The sequence below is a fragment of the Amblyomma mixtum genome, chromosome 2, assembly GCF_055824585.1.
Source record: "Amblyomma mixtum isolate Tamu chromosome 2, ASM5582458v1, whole genome shotgun sequence".
NCBI lineage: Eukaryota > Metazoa > Arthropoda > Arachnida > Ixodida > Ixodidae > Amblyomma > Amblyomma mixtum.
The window spans coordinates 89,206,536-89,219,396 of NC_143013.1; the positions used below are offsets into that span (position 1 = coordinate 89,206,536).

The 12,861-nt window shown below is 50.3% G+C and overlaps 1 protein-coding gene across 1 annotated transcript; it reads left to right on the forward strand.

Moving 5' to 3' along the window:
- The first annotated feature begins 5,427 nt into the window (after nt 1–5,427).
- On the forward strand, nt 5,428–7,362 carry LOC149360084 (neprilysin-1-like). Its single transcript, XM_089567778.1, has one exon. It carries the CDS (start codon nt 5,428–5,430, stop codon nt 7,360–7,362), a length of 1,935 nt encoding a protein of 644 aa, XP_089423904.1.
- The last annotated feature ends 5,499 nt before the right edge of the window (nt 7,363–12,861 follow it).

Here is a 12,861-nt window from a genome sequence, read left to right on the forward strand (position 1 = left end):
ATCCTTACCCACTACCGAGATACCCGGAGCGTTTACGCACTGCCGGCTCCCTCCCTAACCTTAACCCAGGCCCTACCCTATTCTTCTTCATGCCCGCTACCCCGATCAGATCCTCTCCTCCTGTAAGCTCTGCGGGAAACCGGGGGACTTTATTCGCATCCTCCTCACATGTCATGTACCCTCCCACACTTTCCATCCCACACAACGGCGGAGTCATACTGGGAGGCTTTCTTGGCCAGTCCCGCTGCTGCTGACCAGCGCCCGATGATTACAGACGCCTTGAAGCGGATAGCCCTCTAAGGGCTGTCCTTTGCCTTTTAAGGGCAGCCCACTAAGGATTGCCTCGTGCCATGTAGGGGGCGGGGGCGGGGGCGGGGGGGGGGGGGGGGGGTGGCGGGGGTAGGAACTTTTTGCATTGCTTTGCAATAAATGTTTTCACCACCACCACCTCTTTCTTCTTTCGCTCCCACCTTCCTCCGGTCCTTTACGACACGGTTCGGGTGTCCACCATGATGTGAGAATTACTGCGTCGTTTCCCTTCCGTAAAAAACATTTTTTATTCAGGCAATCTGTACTTGCCACCTGCGATACTATGCTGAAATCGTGGAGTTGAAAATTCGACTCACCTGATTTCATGTTTAGCGGTCAAATGAGGCTATCGTTGACAGACACAACTGTGCGCCCTTAAGCGCCATTAGCGCGTTTTGAGACATGTGTCTTCATAGTACACTGCATCGGGCCATGCGACGCCGCGTAATACCCTACCACTGTATACCAATGACATTTTAGATTATAACGATAATCAATTTTCAAAAACTCCCGCAGGCAATGGGAATTCCGCCACATATCCCTGGAGAAGCAACAGCGACGAATCATCAAAGACAAGAGCCTGCGCTTTCTCAGGCTCCGGGCCAGGTCCTGGAGTCAAAGTCGATGGCTCTCGTGGAGATCCCTACACTGACAGCACCAGTGGGGGCCGAAGAGCCTGAGAAGACAGGACGCGATGTCGCCCAAGGGGACGCCAGGATGGCTTCTGAAAACATTGCGGTACGAGACTCTTCGGGCACTCTGCGGGATTGAATGTATTGAGAATTTACTTAACGCCCAGGACTGCGAACGCGCTTTGCACCTCAGTTGCTCTGGGCGTATTGTTGGTTAGTCGGTTTGCGGGGTTTAGCGTCCCAGAACGATTCAGGCTATGAGGAAAGCCGTAGTATAGGGCTGCAGATAATTTCGATCATCCGGGGCTCTTAAATACGCACTGACATGGACCTTTGGATTTCGCGTGTATAGGGCCAGCCTTGAGCACTTCTTGGATAAATGCCACAGTCACCTCACGTCTGCAATACCGTCTCGAAAGGAAAAGAAATGAAGCCCAAGCTGGAATACCTACGAAGCTTGTCGTTTGGCGTCGAACCGAATGTCGAATAACATATCTCTATCAGCTAACGTCACGGATGACGTATCGGAGGAGGGGCGAAGGTCTTGGCTTGGCTTGGTTGGCAAAACATTCAGTTGCTGGGGTAGTGGCGCAGTGGATTAGGTCTCAAGTATTAACAGTGTACTATGTTTTCCTACATGGCGTCGAGTTGTACCGCGATAGAATGTGCTAATTCATCGAAGAACTCCAGCGGAATATTATCACGGCAGTGGTCGCAATATGAAGGTGACCTTAAGCACGAACACGAGTAGTTCCAGTGCAGGATCACCGCAGACGCGGCAGTGGAACTTCTTCTCGAGGATGTAATGTAAACGCTGCGACTAACGAAGACAAATGTAGAGCACAAAGGAAAGGACTTTAGTCCTCGTTCGTCGCGCCGTTTTTATTACATTTTTTTACATTTTTATGAATGAACCAGCAGCCCAAGCAAGAGTTTTACATTCTTCTTCTCCTCAAGCGCCTCCTGGCATTCCCTTCTCCTTAGAACAAACAAAGCGCAACACGCACAAGAACGACAAGCGCTGCAGCAAATGCACACAAAGATAAGAAAAAGCGGGAAGAAACCATTGTTCGTTCCCGTTCAAAACACGGTTTCATACGATGTAAAGCGTGTGCGACTTCTGAGAAGGCCGGTCGACGGCACGGCTGCTCTGGACCATCCGGGAACACTTCTTAATTAACGCCGCTGATTCTTCGCAAGAATTTCAAAGTCTAAAATACCGGCTAAGTAGCTTTTTCAGGCAAGCCCTTGCGTCGCATGGGAGTCGATACCCAAACTTGGCTGTCGCGGTTGCAGAGCTCTTCCCTGTGACGGTGGTTGTAGTGGTGCGTAGCTTTGCCTCCTGATATACAGGCGTGCTAGCTGGTGAGCCTGCTCAGCGTGCTCGGCGAACTGTTCAGCGTCCAGAGCCAGTTGTTTGTCCCTAGGGGATGAGAGCTTTGCGTCTAGCATCGTCCGAACGACCCTGCCGTAATAGCGAAGGCGAAACAGCTAGCTGAAACGCGTTGTTTCACCGCCATGCGAGCGGCTTCTTCGCTCACACGGAATCTTAACCTATAGCGCTTTTGAGCGCTGTCATGTCCAAGTCAAAAAGCAATTTTGCTTGCGTCATTTAGGTGCATTCTTGAATATTACATTGTTCTGCATTAGCATTGTGTAATGTGACATAAAACGCGGTTAATTAACCCGCTATTGTGCATGCAGCTGGTTCTACTAATGCGCATCGCATTCGTCGTTCCGCACAACTTGGCCCGTGTGGTATACGTTGTAGTAATGATATCATGTGTTTGTCAGGCATAATGTAATGTAAACGAGACAAGCTAGAAATGCCTATTCAAGAGCGCAATAACCAAGCCAGGAATGGCACACGTGCGTACGTGTTGTCTTCGCTCACGAGCGCCCACACTTTGTTAAGGCTCGGCAGTCGCTTTTGTGAAGGAACTTTATAAAGCAGTACCATGTTCCGAGGTATGAAATAATCTCCTTATAGCCATGCCCTTTTATTGCGGGGCCCTTAATTTTCAAGCGGTTGGTAGGATTTCGATGCCTGGCGCAATCTACGGGCCGGGTTTGTTCTGTCTGTATAGGTGCACGAAAATATCTAAGAACTGCACATATTCTTGGTCAATTCGGTCTGGGTATTGAAGCGACACGTACTTGGGCCTTATCTAAGTATCGCTAATGCACGATTTCAGGCAGAAAATTCACATCGCCGTACAGCTTCGCAGCGCTCCGCACAGCAGACAGCTTTTGCCACCCAAGCCGGTTTTCTTTCGGCGTGCCCACTTGCCCACGTGCTCCTTGTGACGTCGCATTGGTGGCAAACAGAGAACGGTGTATTGCTTTACGGTTATGGAATTTCAGGCGTCTATTGTACTAAACATGTCGCGACAGGGACGAAAACATTTGGACAACACGCGTAAGGCGCACTAACAACTAAAATGATAACAACTAACACCAACCCACGTAAGGCGCACTAATAAGGCCACTGCTGCAAGATACGAAATAGATGTCCATTTTTTTTTCTTTCACATTAGACGAGTATACCGCTCTTGGTGTCAGCTGTTGAACCAATGGAAGCTTGTCAGCGACGAGGAGCATACATAGCATTTATGGGTTATAGGCTTAGGTGGAAAGTATGACCTTTACTTCAAAGGCCACAAAAGCAACAAGCGCGAAGCTTCCACAAACGTGCCGTTCTCAAGATCTCGCGAGCGAAAGTCACAGGTCTGTAAGATTGCGGTGCCTACTCGTGGCTTCCACAGCATAGCCACAAAAAGCTGTCCCCAAGTGTAGTATGCTTTTCTTGATAAAAGTGTAATATTTGGGGATGCACTCGGTGAAAGAGATAAGAACAGATTATTTTCCTTCGTTCCGGAAGCCTAGGGACCCGAGCAGGGGCGTTCACGCTTCCGGAAGGTGTTAACTCAACCTGCTATTGGTTTATTTGTTTCAGATGCCAGCTTTCTAAAATTCCTCGAAATACACCGTATTATATACCGTACCTTCTCTATATTCTCAGCGAAGGATCTGGTGATGGTATTAGGGCGCTCGGCTACTGAGCCGGAGTTTCCGGGTTCGGTCTCGGCCGTGGCGGCAGCGTTTCGATGGACGCGAAACGAAAAAGGCGCCCTTGTGCTGTGCGATGTCAATGCACATTAAAGGTCCCCAGATGGTCGAAATTATTTCGAAGCCCTCCAGTACGGCATCTTTTCCTTCCTTTCATCTTTCAGTCCCTCCTTTATCTCTTCCTTTACAACGCTGTTCAGGTGTCCGCCGATATATGTGATACAGATACTGCGCCATTTCCTTCCCAAAAAAAAAACCAACCTTCGAACCTAGCAATGTTATTAGACGTCATTCGCGTAAATAATCCCAACGTAGTCTACACGGACGCAGCAAAGTACCGATACCAACGCAAAACGATCGCCGTTGTCACAGACGAAGGAGGGCAAGAAATAACCAGCGCAGCGATAAACAACCCAAACATAGAAGCAGCTGAAGAAGCCGCCATTGCTCTGGCAATATCGCACGGCAACGCAACAGGACACAAGCTCACTATAGTAACGGACTCCAAACAAGCATGTATAAACTACACAAGAGGCAGGATCGACAGCATCGCCAATCATATTCTACACACGACGAGAAGACACAAAAACACTAAACATAGTATAGTGTGGGTTCCCGGACATGAGGGGATGAGGGACAACGTGGCAGCAGACGAGTTAGCTCGAGGTTATGTCAACCGAGCAGACTCAGCACTTTGCACCACAGGCACCTTTGATCCAGTTACCCCCACGTACTCAGATATACTCGATCATTACAGGGGTCAGCGGAAACGCTACCCAGCCCCACACAAAAGGCTCACCAAAGAGGAGGCGGTAGACTGGCGCAGACTATAAACCGGTACCTACCCACACCTGCACAACTACACAAGTTTTTCCCTACACAATATGCAGACGAATGTCCGTGGTGTCAGGGTAAACCTACATTATAACATGTCACATGGACCTGCCCTAATGCAGACTTAGAGCCAAGAATAAACCCGAGTGAGATGCAGTGGGTGCACTTGCTGGCCAGCGAGGACGACGAAGCGCAACGATTCCTTGTGCGCCGAGCCACGATGGCAGCAGTCAAGTGCGGCGTCCTGGACCAAGGATCGACCACGGCGCCCAGTGACCCGTAAGGGTCAAGAACACCAATTTATTAACAATAAAGTTTTTTTCATCCATCCATCCATATACATTGTAGGTTTTGGTTCGTGGTACATTCTAAACCGAGAACGCATGCCGACCGGTTTCGTGTGAAGACAAAGGGCCTCTCCTGCCCTAGTCAGCAGATCGATGCAGTTGGCCGTCATTAAACCCTATTTTTCTTCTATTTCCAGCTAGAGGTGGCCAGCAGTGTATACGGGTCAGTTTGATAAATGAAAGTTCGCGCATTAACGCAGGTGAATCAAGAACTCGTTCTGGGCCCCGCACCCGCGATGGGGGAAGCTACCAGGGAGGGCGAGCTCTGGTCACTGGCCGCCATCGCTCTCGCTGCCACCGCCGCTGTCCTCGTCGTTTTCTACGTCGTCCAGTCGACATTCAAGCGGCAGGTGTGCACCACGGGAGCCTGCGAGTCGTTCGCCAAGCTGCTCGGAGAGTCCGTCAATGCATCCGTCAACCCGTGCGACAGCTTCGGCAGACACGTCTGCGACGGCTGGCGCACTACGAACGTCGTCTCGGTGCAGGAGGTCATCTACCAGACGGCGCTCGAAGCCATCGTGAATTCCATGACCAAGGCCGTCATTCCCGAGAAACGCCAGAACGCCGGCGAGCAGACTGCTGCGCTCTTCCACTCCTGCTACGCGTCCGAAGATCGTTTGGACGTGGAAGAGACCTCACTGGTAAGGGAGTACCTCACCCAAGCCGGCGTGACCTGGCCATGGGTGCCCGCTCAGCCGGACGTGCTGGAAACGAGCATGTTTCTTGCCTTCGAGTTGGGCTGGCCAGCGGTCCTGGACTTCAAGCTAGAGCGCGACTCGTCCGCAACTACCGTGGTCATCGACCCCGCCAGGAGCTTCCCGTACGTTCTCAGGGCGGAGTTGCAGCTGTCGACCGAAGAGGCCCGGAAGAGGTACTTCGACGCACTCGTCCTGCTCTTCTCGGCAGGCGAAGGCAGTACGGCCGTGACCTACAGCGACGTGCATGACGCCGATCTCCTCATGAGAAAGCGACTGAAGGACGCCTTAGCGCGCAACTGGACGAGGCTGGAGATGAACAACTTGTACCCGGGCGGCGAGGCTTGGGCCAATGTCCTCGCTAAGCGGAACATCACGGGTAGCCTTCGCCTGGTGTCAAGTAGCTCTTCCTTTGTGCCTGAGTTCATAAAGCTCTGGAAAGAGTACGGCGAGGCGACAATGCACCTCTACGTCTCCTGGTGCGCCGTGCGGTACGTGGCACGGTTCTGCAACAGGAAGCTGCTTTTTACCAACGTCGGCCAGAGGCGCTATTCTGCGAGGACTTCCTCGAAGTCGTGCCTCCAGTTTACATACGGCATGGTAGGGGACGCTGTGTTGGTACTGTACAGCGATAAGGTTCTCCGCTCTGGCGTGCGCTCTGACGTCGCCAAGCTGGTTATGGCCGTACGCAAGGCGTTCACACAGCGCTTCCACAAGGATCCCTTGTTTTCCACGGACATGGCCATGATCACCGAGTGGGCGTCCGTGCGCGGCGTGTTCAAAACGTTCGACTACCGCTTCGAGCACGACCTGAGTCTGCCATTCAGGGGATACCAAGATTTGGCGACGTCGTTCGTGCGCAACTGGAGGCTCCTGTCTAGCTCCCGTTACCTGACTGACACCGAACCCGTAGACCACTACGCTCTCGATACCATCATGAACGGCGACCTTTACACCATCCTGAAGAGCTCCAGGGACTTTGCGCTACTGCCGTTCGCGCTGGCGTTCCCGATGTATGACGAGGACATGTCGATCGCCATCAAGTACGGCACGTTGGGCACGCTACTGGCGCGCGCATCAGCTGAGATCGCGTTGAACCACTACGCTGCGCGCACGACAACGAGGGAGCGGGTGGTCGAGGCCGAAGAATGCTTCGCCAAGGACGCTCGAACCATGTCCATCGCGCCGCGAGACGACGTTATACTGGAAGCTGTCGCTCTGGAGGCCGCGCTGGACGCCTTCGAGGAGGCTGTGGAGGGCACGAGGAGAGGTCAAGATGGCCTCGGAGTCTACTCCGCCGTCGAGGCCTTCTTCCTCTCATGGTGCTTCACGAAGTGCGCCGCACCGGCCACCACTCGCTCGGCCGATGTCGATCCGTGCTCCGCTCCTTTGCGCCACGTGCAGAGGTTCTCAGATGCCTTCGGCTGTGAGCCAGAGACGTCGCTGAATCCTCTGAACAAGTGCCTCGTCTTTTAATGCGCCTCTTGATTGCCTCTACCGGACGGAGCATTACGCGGTCATGTTCCGAATCTTTAAGCAAACGCATGTCCGCTTCAACCGCTGAATATTTCGCGCCTATATGTCTTCTACAGAGATATATACATTTTTTATACCACTGTGCCACTACGTTGATCTACAATATTTCTTAACAGTCGGAATGAACATACTTTATTGGCTATGAATGGTGAAAGTGGACTCTATGGAACCTAATCGTTCGAACGCCGCAGCAGTTTAGGAAGATGATTGATATTTGGAAGGAATGCTGTGTTGCGGAGTGCGGCAGCCTTATTCTTTGTTCTTCACCATCAGCCTCATTCTACCACTAGTGCTTATGCGTGCATTTTTTCATGCACGAACCGACTGTTACTGTTTACAAGCTTCAACTTCACCTGAAAACTCAGTAAGCGCCATAGTAGCTATTGTCATGGTGTCTCTCTACAAGGCACCCGAACCTAGCGTTCAGCAGCGATGCTTGCATTTGTGACAGTGCGGTGAAGTGCGGAGAGTCGCACGACCTCGTGAAGAGCTGTTAATGTTCGGACTCGCGTATTGCATATATGTTTCCAAAAAGCGGTGACCTTGTTTATAGTTTCGCTTTCCGATACCGCGCGGCAATGCAAATGGTGGTCGCAAATCTACTGAGAACGCTGTTTATGTGAAGTGGTCGTTGTAAACTCTGATGGTTGTTGCAGGAGGATTTTGTATTGCGTATGTCACTGAGAAGCCATTTCAGAATTTTATGTAGGGCCTCAATGTACTTCAACATAAAGACTGAGCCCTATGAAGCAAGTGATGCAGCTTGATAAGTAAACGGTAAACGTTACAGCAATGTCACTTTTTTTTGTTTTAGGTCGAATGTTAACGTATTGTTCCGTATTGTTTCTAATGTTTCCGAAATGTTTTATGCCGACGTTGGAAACACCATCAATTCAACATTAATGGAAACTAATCTTGCAAGCGCATGTAAGCCGACCAATTGGTTGCAAAGTGCTGCTGTTAAAAAAAAAACTGGGAAAAGTTCTGGGACACAGTGCTTGAAATGTACTTGCAATGTTTATATTTGTGATTTAACCGTTTGGAAGACAATATTAAAGCAACATTTAGTTTGAACCTTACAATAATGTCAACGATGCAAAATTTTTTTTAACATAACATTTAGGACGCTGCATTAGCATCATGTTTACATTGAATATCAAACTAATGTGTGGCACAACGTATAAAACTATTTGCTAATTTTTTTAATATCATTATAACGTCCCAGTATAGAATGTAACAACTTCCATATATATAAATTATTTTAATGTTTAGAGCTAACTGGGAGGTGAGGCCGCTTCAGGGTTACCATGTGGTTAAAAAGCGGCTTCAGCAGGTGTATCCTGCGCCTCAGGAAAACAATCGGTGGCACCTGGGAGTGGGTTTTAAAATTTGCTCACGAGATCAACGCCTAATATATGTGTCGGTAAAGTTCTGAGTTAATATATCCAGCCCTTTTATATCAGGTTCTCCAGCTAACTATAACCGTGTTTAAGAAAAGTCAGGTGTGTCCTATGCGCACAGCTCAGCAGCACTCACCTGGTTTAGCACCAATTGAGCGTTGTTGAGACCCGTGTGACCTAGTCAGCAGAATTTTTTTTTTCTGGCTAATTAGCTAAGTTTTTAAATATTGGCTTCGAGAAAAAAATGGTCAATTATGAACAGCGCCGCCGCGGTGGCTCAGGGGTTATGGTGCTCGGCTGCTGACCCGAAAGGCGCAGGTTCAATCCCGGCCGCGGCGGTTGAATTTCTTTGGAGAAGAAATTCTAGAGGCCCGTGTACTCTGCGTTGGCAGTGCACGTTAAAGAACCCCAGGTGGTCGAAATTTCCGGAGCCCTCCACTACGGCTTCTCTCATAGCCTTAGTCGCTTTGGGACGTTAAGACCCCATAAACCATAACCAGCAGTTATGAACATCTATATCGTGTTAAAAAACTGCTAAATGATGCTACATGTATAACTATAACTATGTATCACATATATAACTATGTATCGCATGTATGACTAACTATGTATCACATGTATAACTATAACTATGTATCGTGTGTATAACTATAACTATGTATAACTGCACAAGGTAGATGAACATATCAGTGTTCCGCATGCATCCGATGCTGCCGTGACTGCGAAGCCAGCGCGAGGCCCATTCATAGCTTGGTTGCACTGTGTCGCCACCTGGATTCCCGGTGCACAGTACTCTGCGCATGTTGACGTAGAATGATGACGCAGGCACTACCAAGGGGCGAACGCTGGCGGGCGAGAAATCTTGATCCACATGTCCAAGCAATACATGGTGGTCATGCGCCGATGCATTCACCAAGATGGCACGGTATAGAAATGAAATTCCGTGTCGCGTCAGAAGATATTCTGACATCCTCCGAATTTCGTCGAATTACGGCGACACACGGCGGATGGCGGCTTTTGTTCTAAAGGGATATAAAGTTTTTCACATCAAAAGTGCCATTTGCGTAGATCAACTGCTAGCACACTGGCATGCTTCCTTGCGCAAATGGCACCTTGTAAACATTTCAGTCAGCAGTTTTCAAGGCAATCTGTTACTTCCGAATTAACACTTTTTCTGAAACCAATATTTCAGAATTTAGCTAATTAGTGTGCAATCATTAACTAATCTTGCAGGAAGAAAAATACTGCAGTCTAGGCCACAGTAATCTCGACAGCACTGTTCAATTTACTCGCCAATAGCACACTGTCTTTTTTGAAGAATTTTGTTACATTTAGCTGGGACATCCCGTATAGTCAGAAAACATCTGATACAGTCGAAACGTCAGCAGTCGTGCAGGCTTTGCGCAGTCGCGGTGTAGAGGAGACACATGAAAAGCTTCTGTAAAAAAACTACAGCGACTACACAGCCACCATACGAGAGTGTAATGGAACACAGTGGGTCAGGGGACGAACGTGAGTTAATGATAACTATAATTAAAATAAAAAATGAGAATGCTCAGGACATACAGTGGGAAAGCAGGATAACGGAATAGATTCCGAGAGCAGGCAAGCATGGCAGGGGGTGGCATAGAGTCGGGCTGGCCAGTTGAATTAACTTATTCCCCCCTCTCACTCTTGAAACGAGAAATTTTACGCAGGAAAATCAGGCTGAACCCCGTCTTTCTTTTAACGAAAAAGTTTAGTTGAACCCCTAAACTTTCCCCCACCCCCCACCTCACGCCCTCCCCCCACCATAATCAACCGAACTGCCCCTCGAAGAGAAAAACGATGAGAAATTACAATGTTCGGATTGCGGTTATGGGATTCTATTAAAATGTCTTGAAGCTGAGTTCTGAAGTAGTCTGCATTGCAGATGCCCTTTGCTGCAGTCGATAGGTATGACATATATCATCGCGTCGGTTTCTAGGCTACTTATTAGTGGAGGGTTCGAAAACGGGGCAGCTATGCGCGCTTGATCGGTGTTGTCTGTCCAGGTGTATATATTGAGCACGCGTATGACCCAATGTTAGAGCTTGTGGCATCTTTGGATTACATACCTATGTCCTGTCTTTGTGGTGATGCTTTGCTTGTGCTTCACGTCAACCCTCATGGACGTGTCGTGTCGTATTCTTTGTTCAGTTTGGAAATGGGATGTCGCGCGACAGGGGGACAAAGTGACCAGCGACGCGTCAATCGCCGTCCTAAAGCGGCGCGCAGCTGGGTTCGGCTGGCCGGCGTTGTTGGGACTGGGGCATCCCACCGCTGCCACCACTGTTGGGACTGGCTATCCGAGCCAGGAAACGGTCGAGGCGACGGTGAGTAAAATGACTTTTATGTACAGTATGTACAAGGGCTTTTACATGATACAAGGGCCAAGAGCACCACGGGCTAGCACAAAGAAGAGCGGCCCCGGCGGCGAGCGTAGCTCCGGCGTGATGGCTCTTCTGCTGCCCGTCTGCTGCTCGGGTTCAGCGCGGCTCCGCTTTTAAAGCCACTGGTAACGGTTACGGCAGCCAGCCGTTCAAATCCTCCAATCAGGTCACGGCACTGGCCACCGTTCAAATTAGACCAATGGTCGAGAGCCGGCGAGCGTCGGAGGAGTTCGCACCGACGGAGAGGAGGGGAGGAGGAAGGGTCCGCGTCGGCGCCGGCGAGACGGCATGAGTCACGCTGCACACCGCGACATGCCCGCGAGAGTCTGGGCCTGCTTTGAGCGACGGCGGGCGCGCAGCGCCGGTTTCCAGAGAGGCCAGCCAGAGAAATGTGTGCAATGGCACTACAGCACCACCGCCGCCAGACAACCCACCGCGAAGACGAGCTACTCCCGCGTGGCTCGGATGCGGGGCGCGCTCGTACGCCAGGCTCCTCCAAGTTCTCGTCCGGTGTTCAGCCGCAGGTAGCTCCAGGCTCCTTTCCGAGAACGGGTCCCGCTCGTCAGGACAGGATCACTGCTCCGCAGCTTTGTCGTCCAGGTGACTGGATCAGCTTCGCTCGGTCCTTTGGAAGAGCTGGCTTCTCAGCATCGGTCGTTGATCGTTCTGCATGTTGCCAAGAACCGACCGACAACAGGCAACACCCAACACGAGCGAGAGCCCTCCGTCACCCGTCAAAACGCCAGACTTAAAGGTCATAAAAACTCCGCTAGCAATAGTTCTGTCCCCTTTTCGCTCCCTCTTCAACAAGAGACACATGTGGGATACCAGAACTTGAAAGTAATTAACTCAAACAAAGTGTCAAACACATGAAACACTCGGAATGAAATGAATGCAAAATAAATTCGCTCTCTTGAGATCACTCGGCCAGGAAAACACTCAGCTGAGGCCACAAATGAGGATATCAATTTTGCCCCAATTTACGAGCGACCTTGACAACTGTTCGCGAAGTGACAAAATATAAGTCATGAGGAGGCGAAGGCAGCCTTGCTTAGAACACACGGCTTAGTGCGTCTACGTTCGCGTTTTCCTCGCTTCTAACGGACGTTAAACGACACCCGCTACCGTGGAAACTAATGGCTCAGCCTCTTTCGCTGAAGCTGCGCTTTTCTCTCTCTCTCTCTACTACCGTGGTAGCTAATATCTCTGCCTCTTTCGCGGTATACACGCATTTCTCTCTCTCTGTACTTGTCCTTCCAGTTTCTACGGGCGGTACAGTACGAGAATGATAGGTTTTCTCTTACTAGCGACTTGTCCCTCTCTTTGCGCTTCGCGCGCCAGTCGCGACGTTCCATAGCGAGTGCGCAACGCTTCCGGTGGGACCGTCCTTTCTTTTTCGTTGTTTCAGGCGGTAAGTGAGACCCACGAGGCTTTAATTTATCGCGCACCCTTTTGCATTTTCGCTCGATGCGAAGTGCGCATCTACCCGGCCTTTTGATTTTGCGCCTACTAAATGGTGTGTTATTTCCACTCGCGGCTTTCCATCGCGGTACCTAAGCTTGGTCGAGCGTTAGGCGCGTTCCTCTTGCCTCTGCCACTACGGCCCTGTAAAATATTTCGCTTTTTGA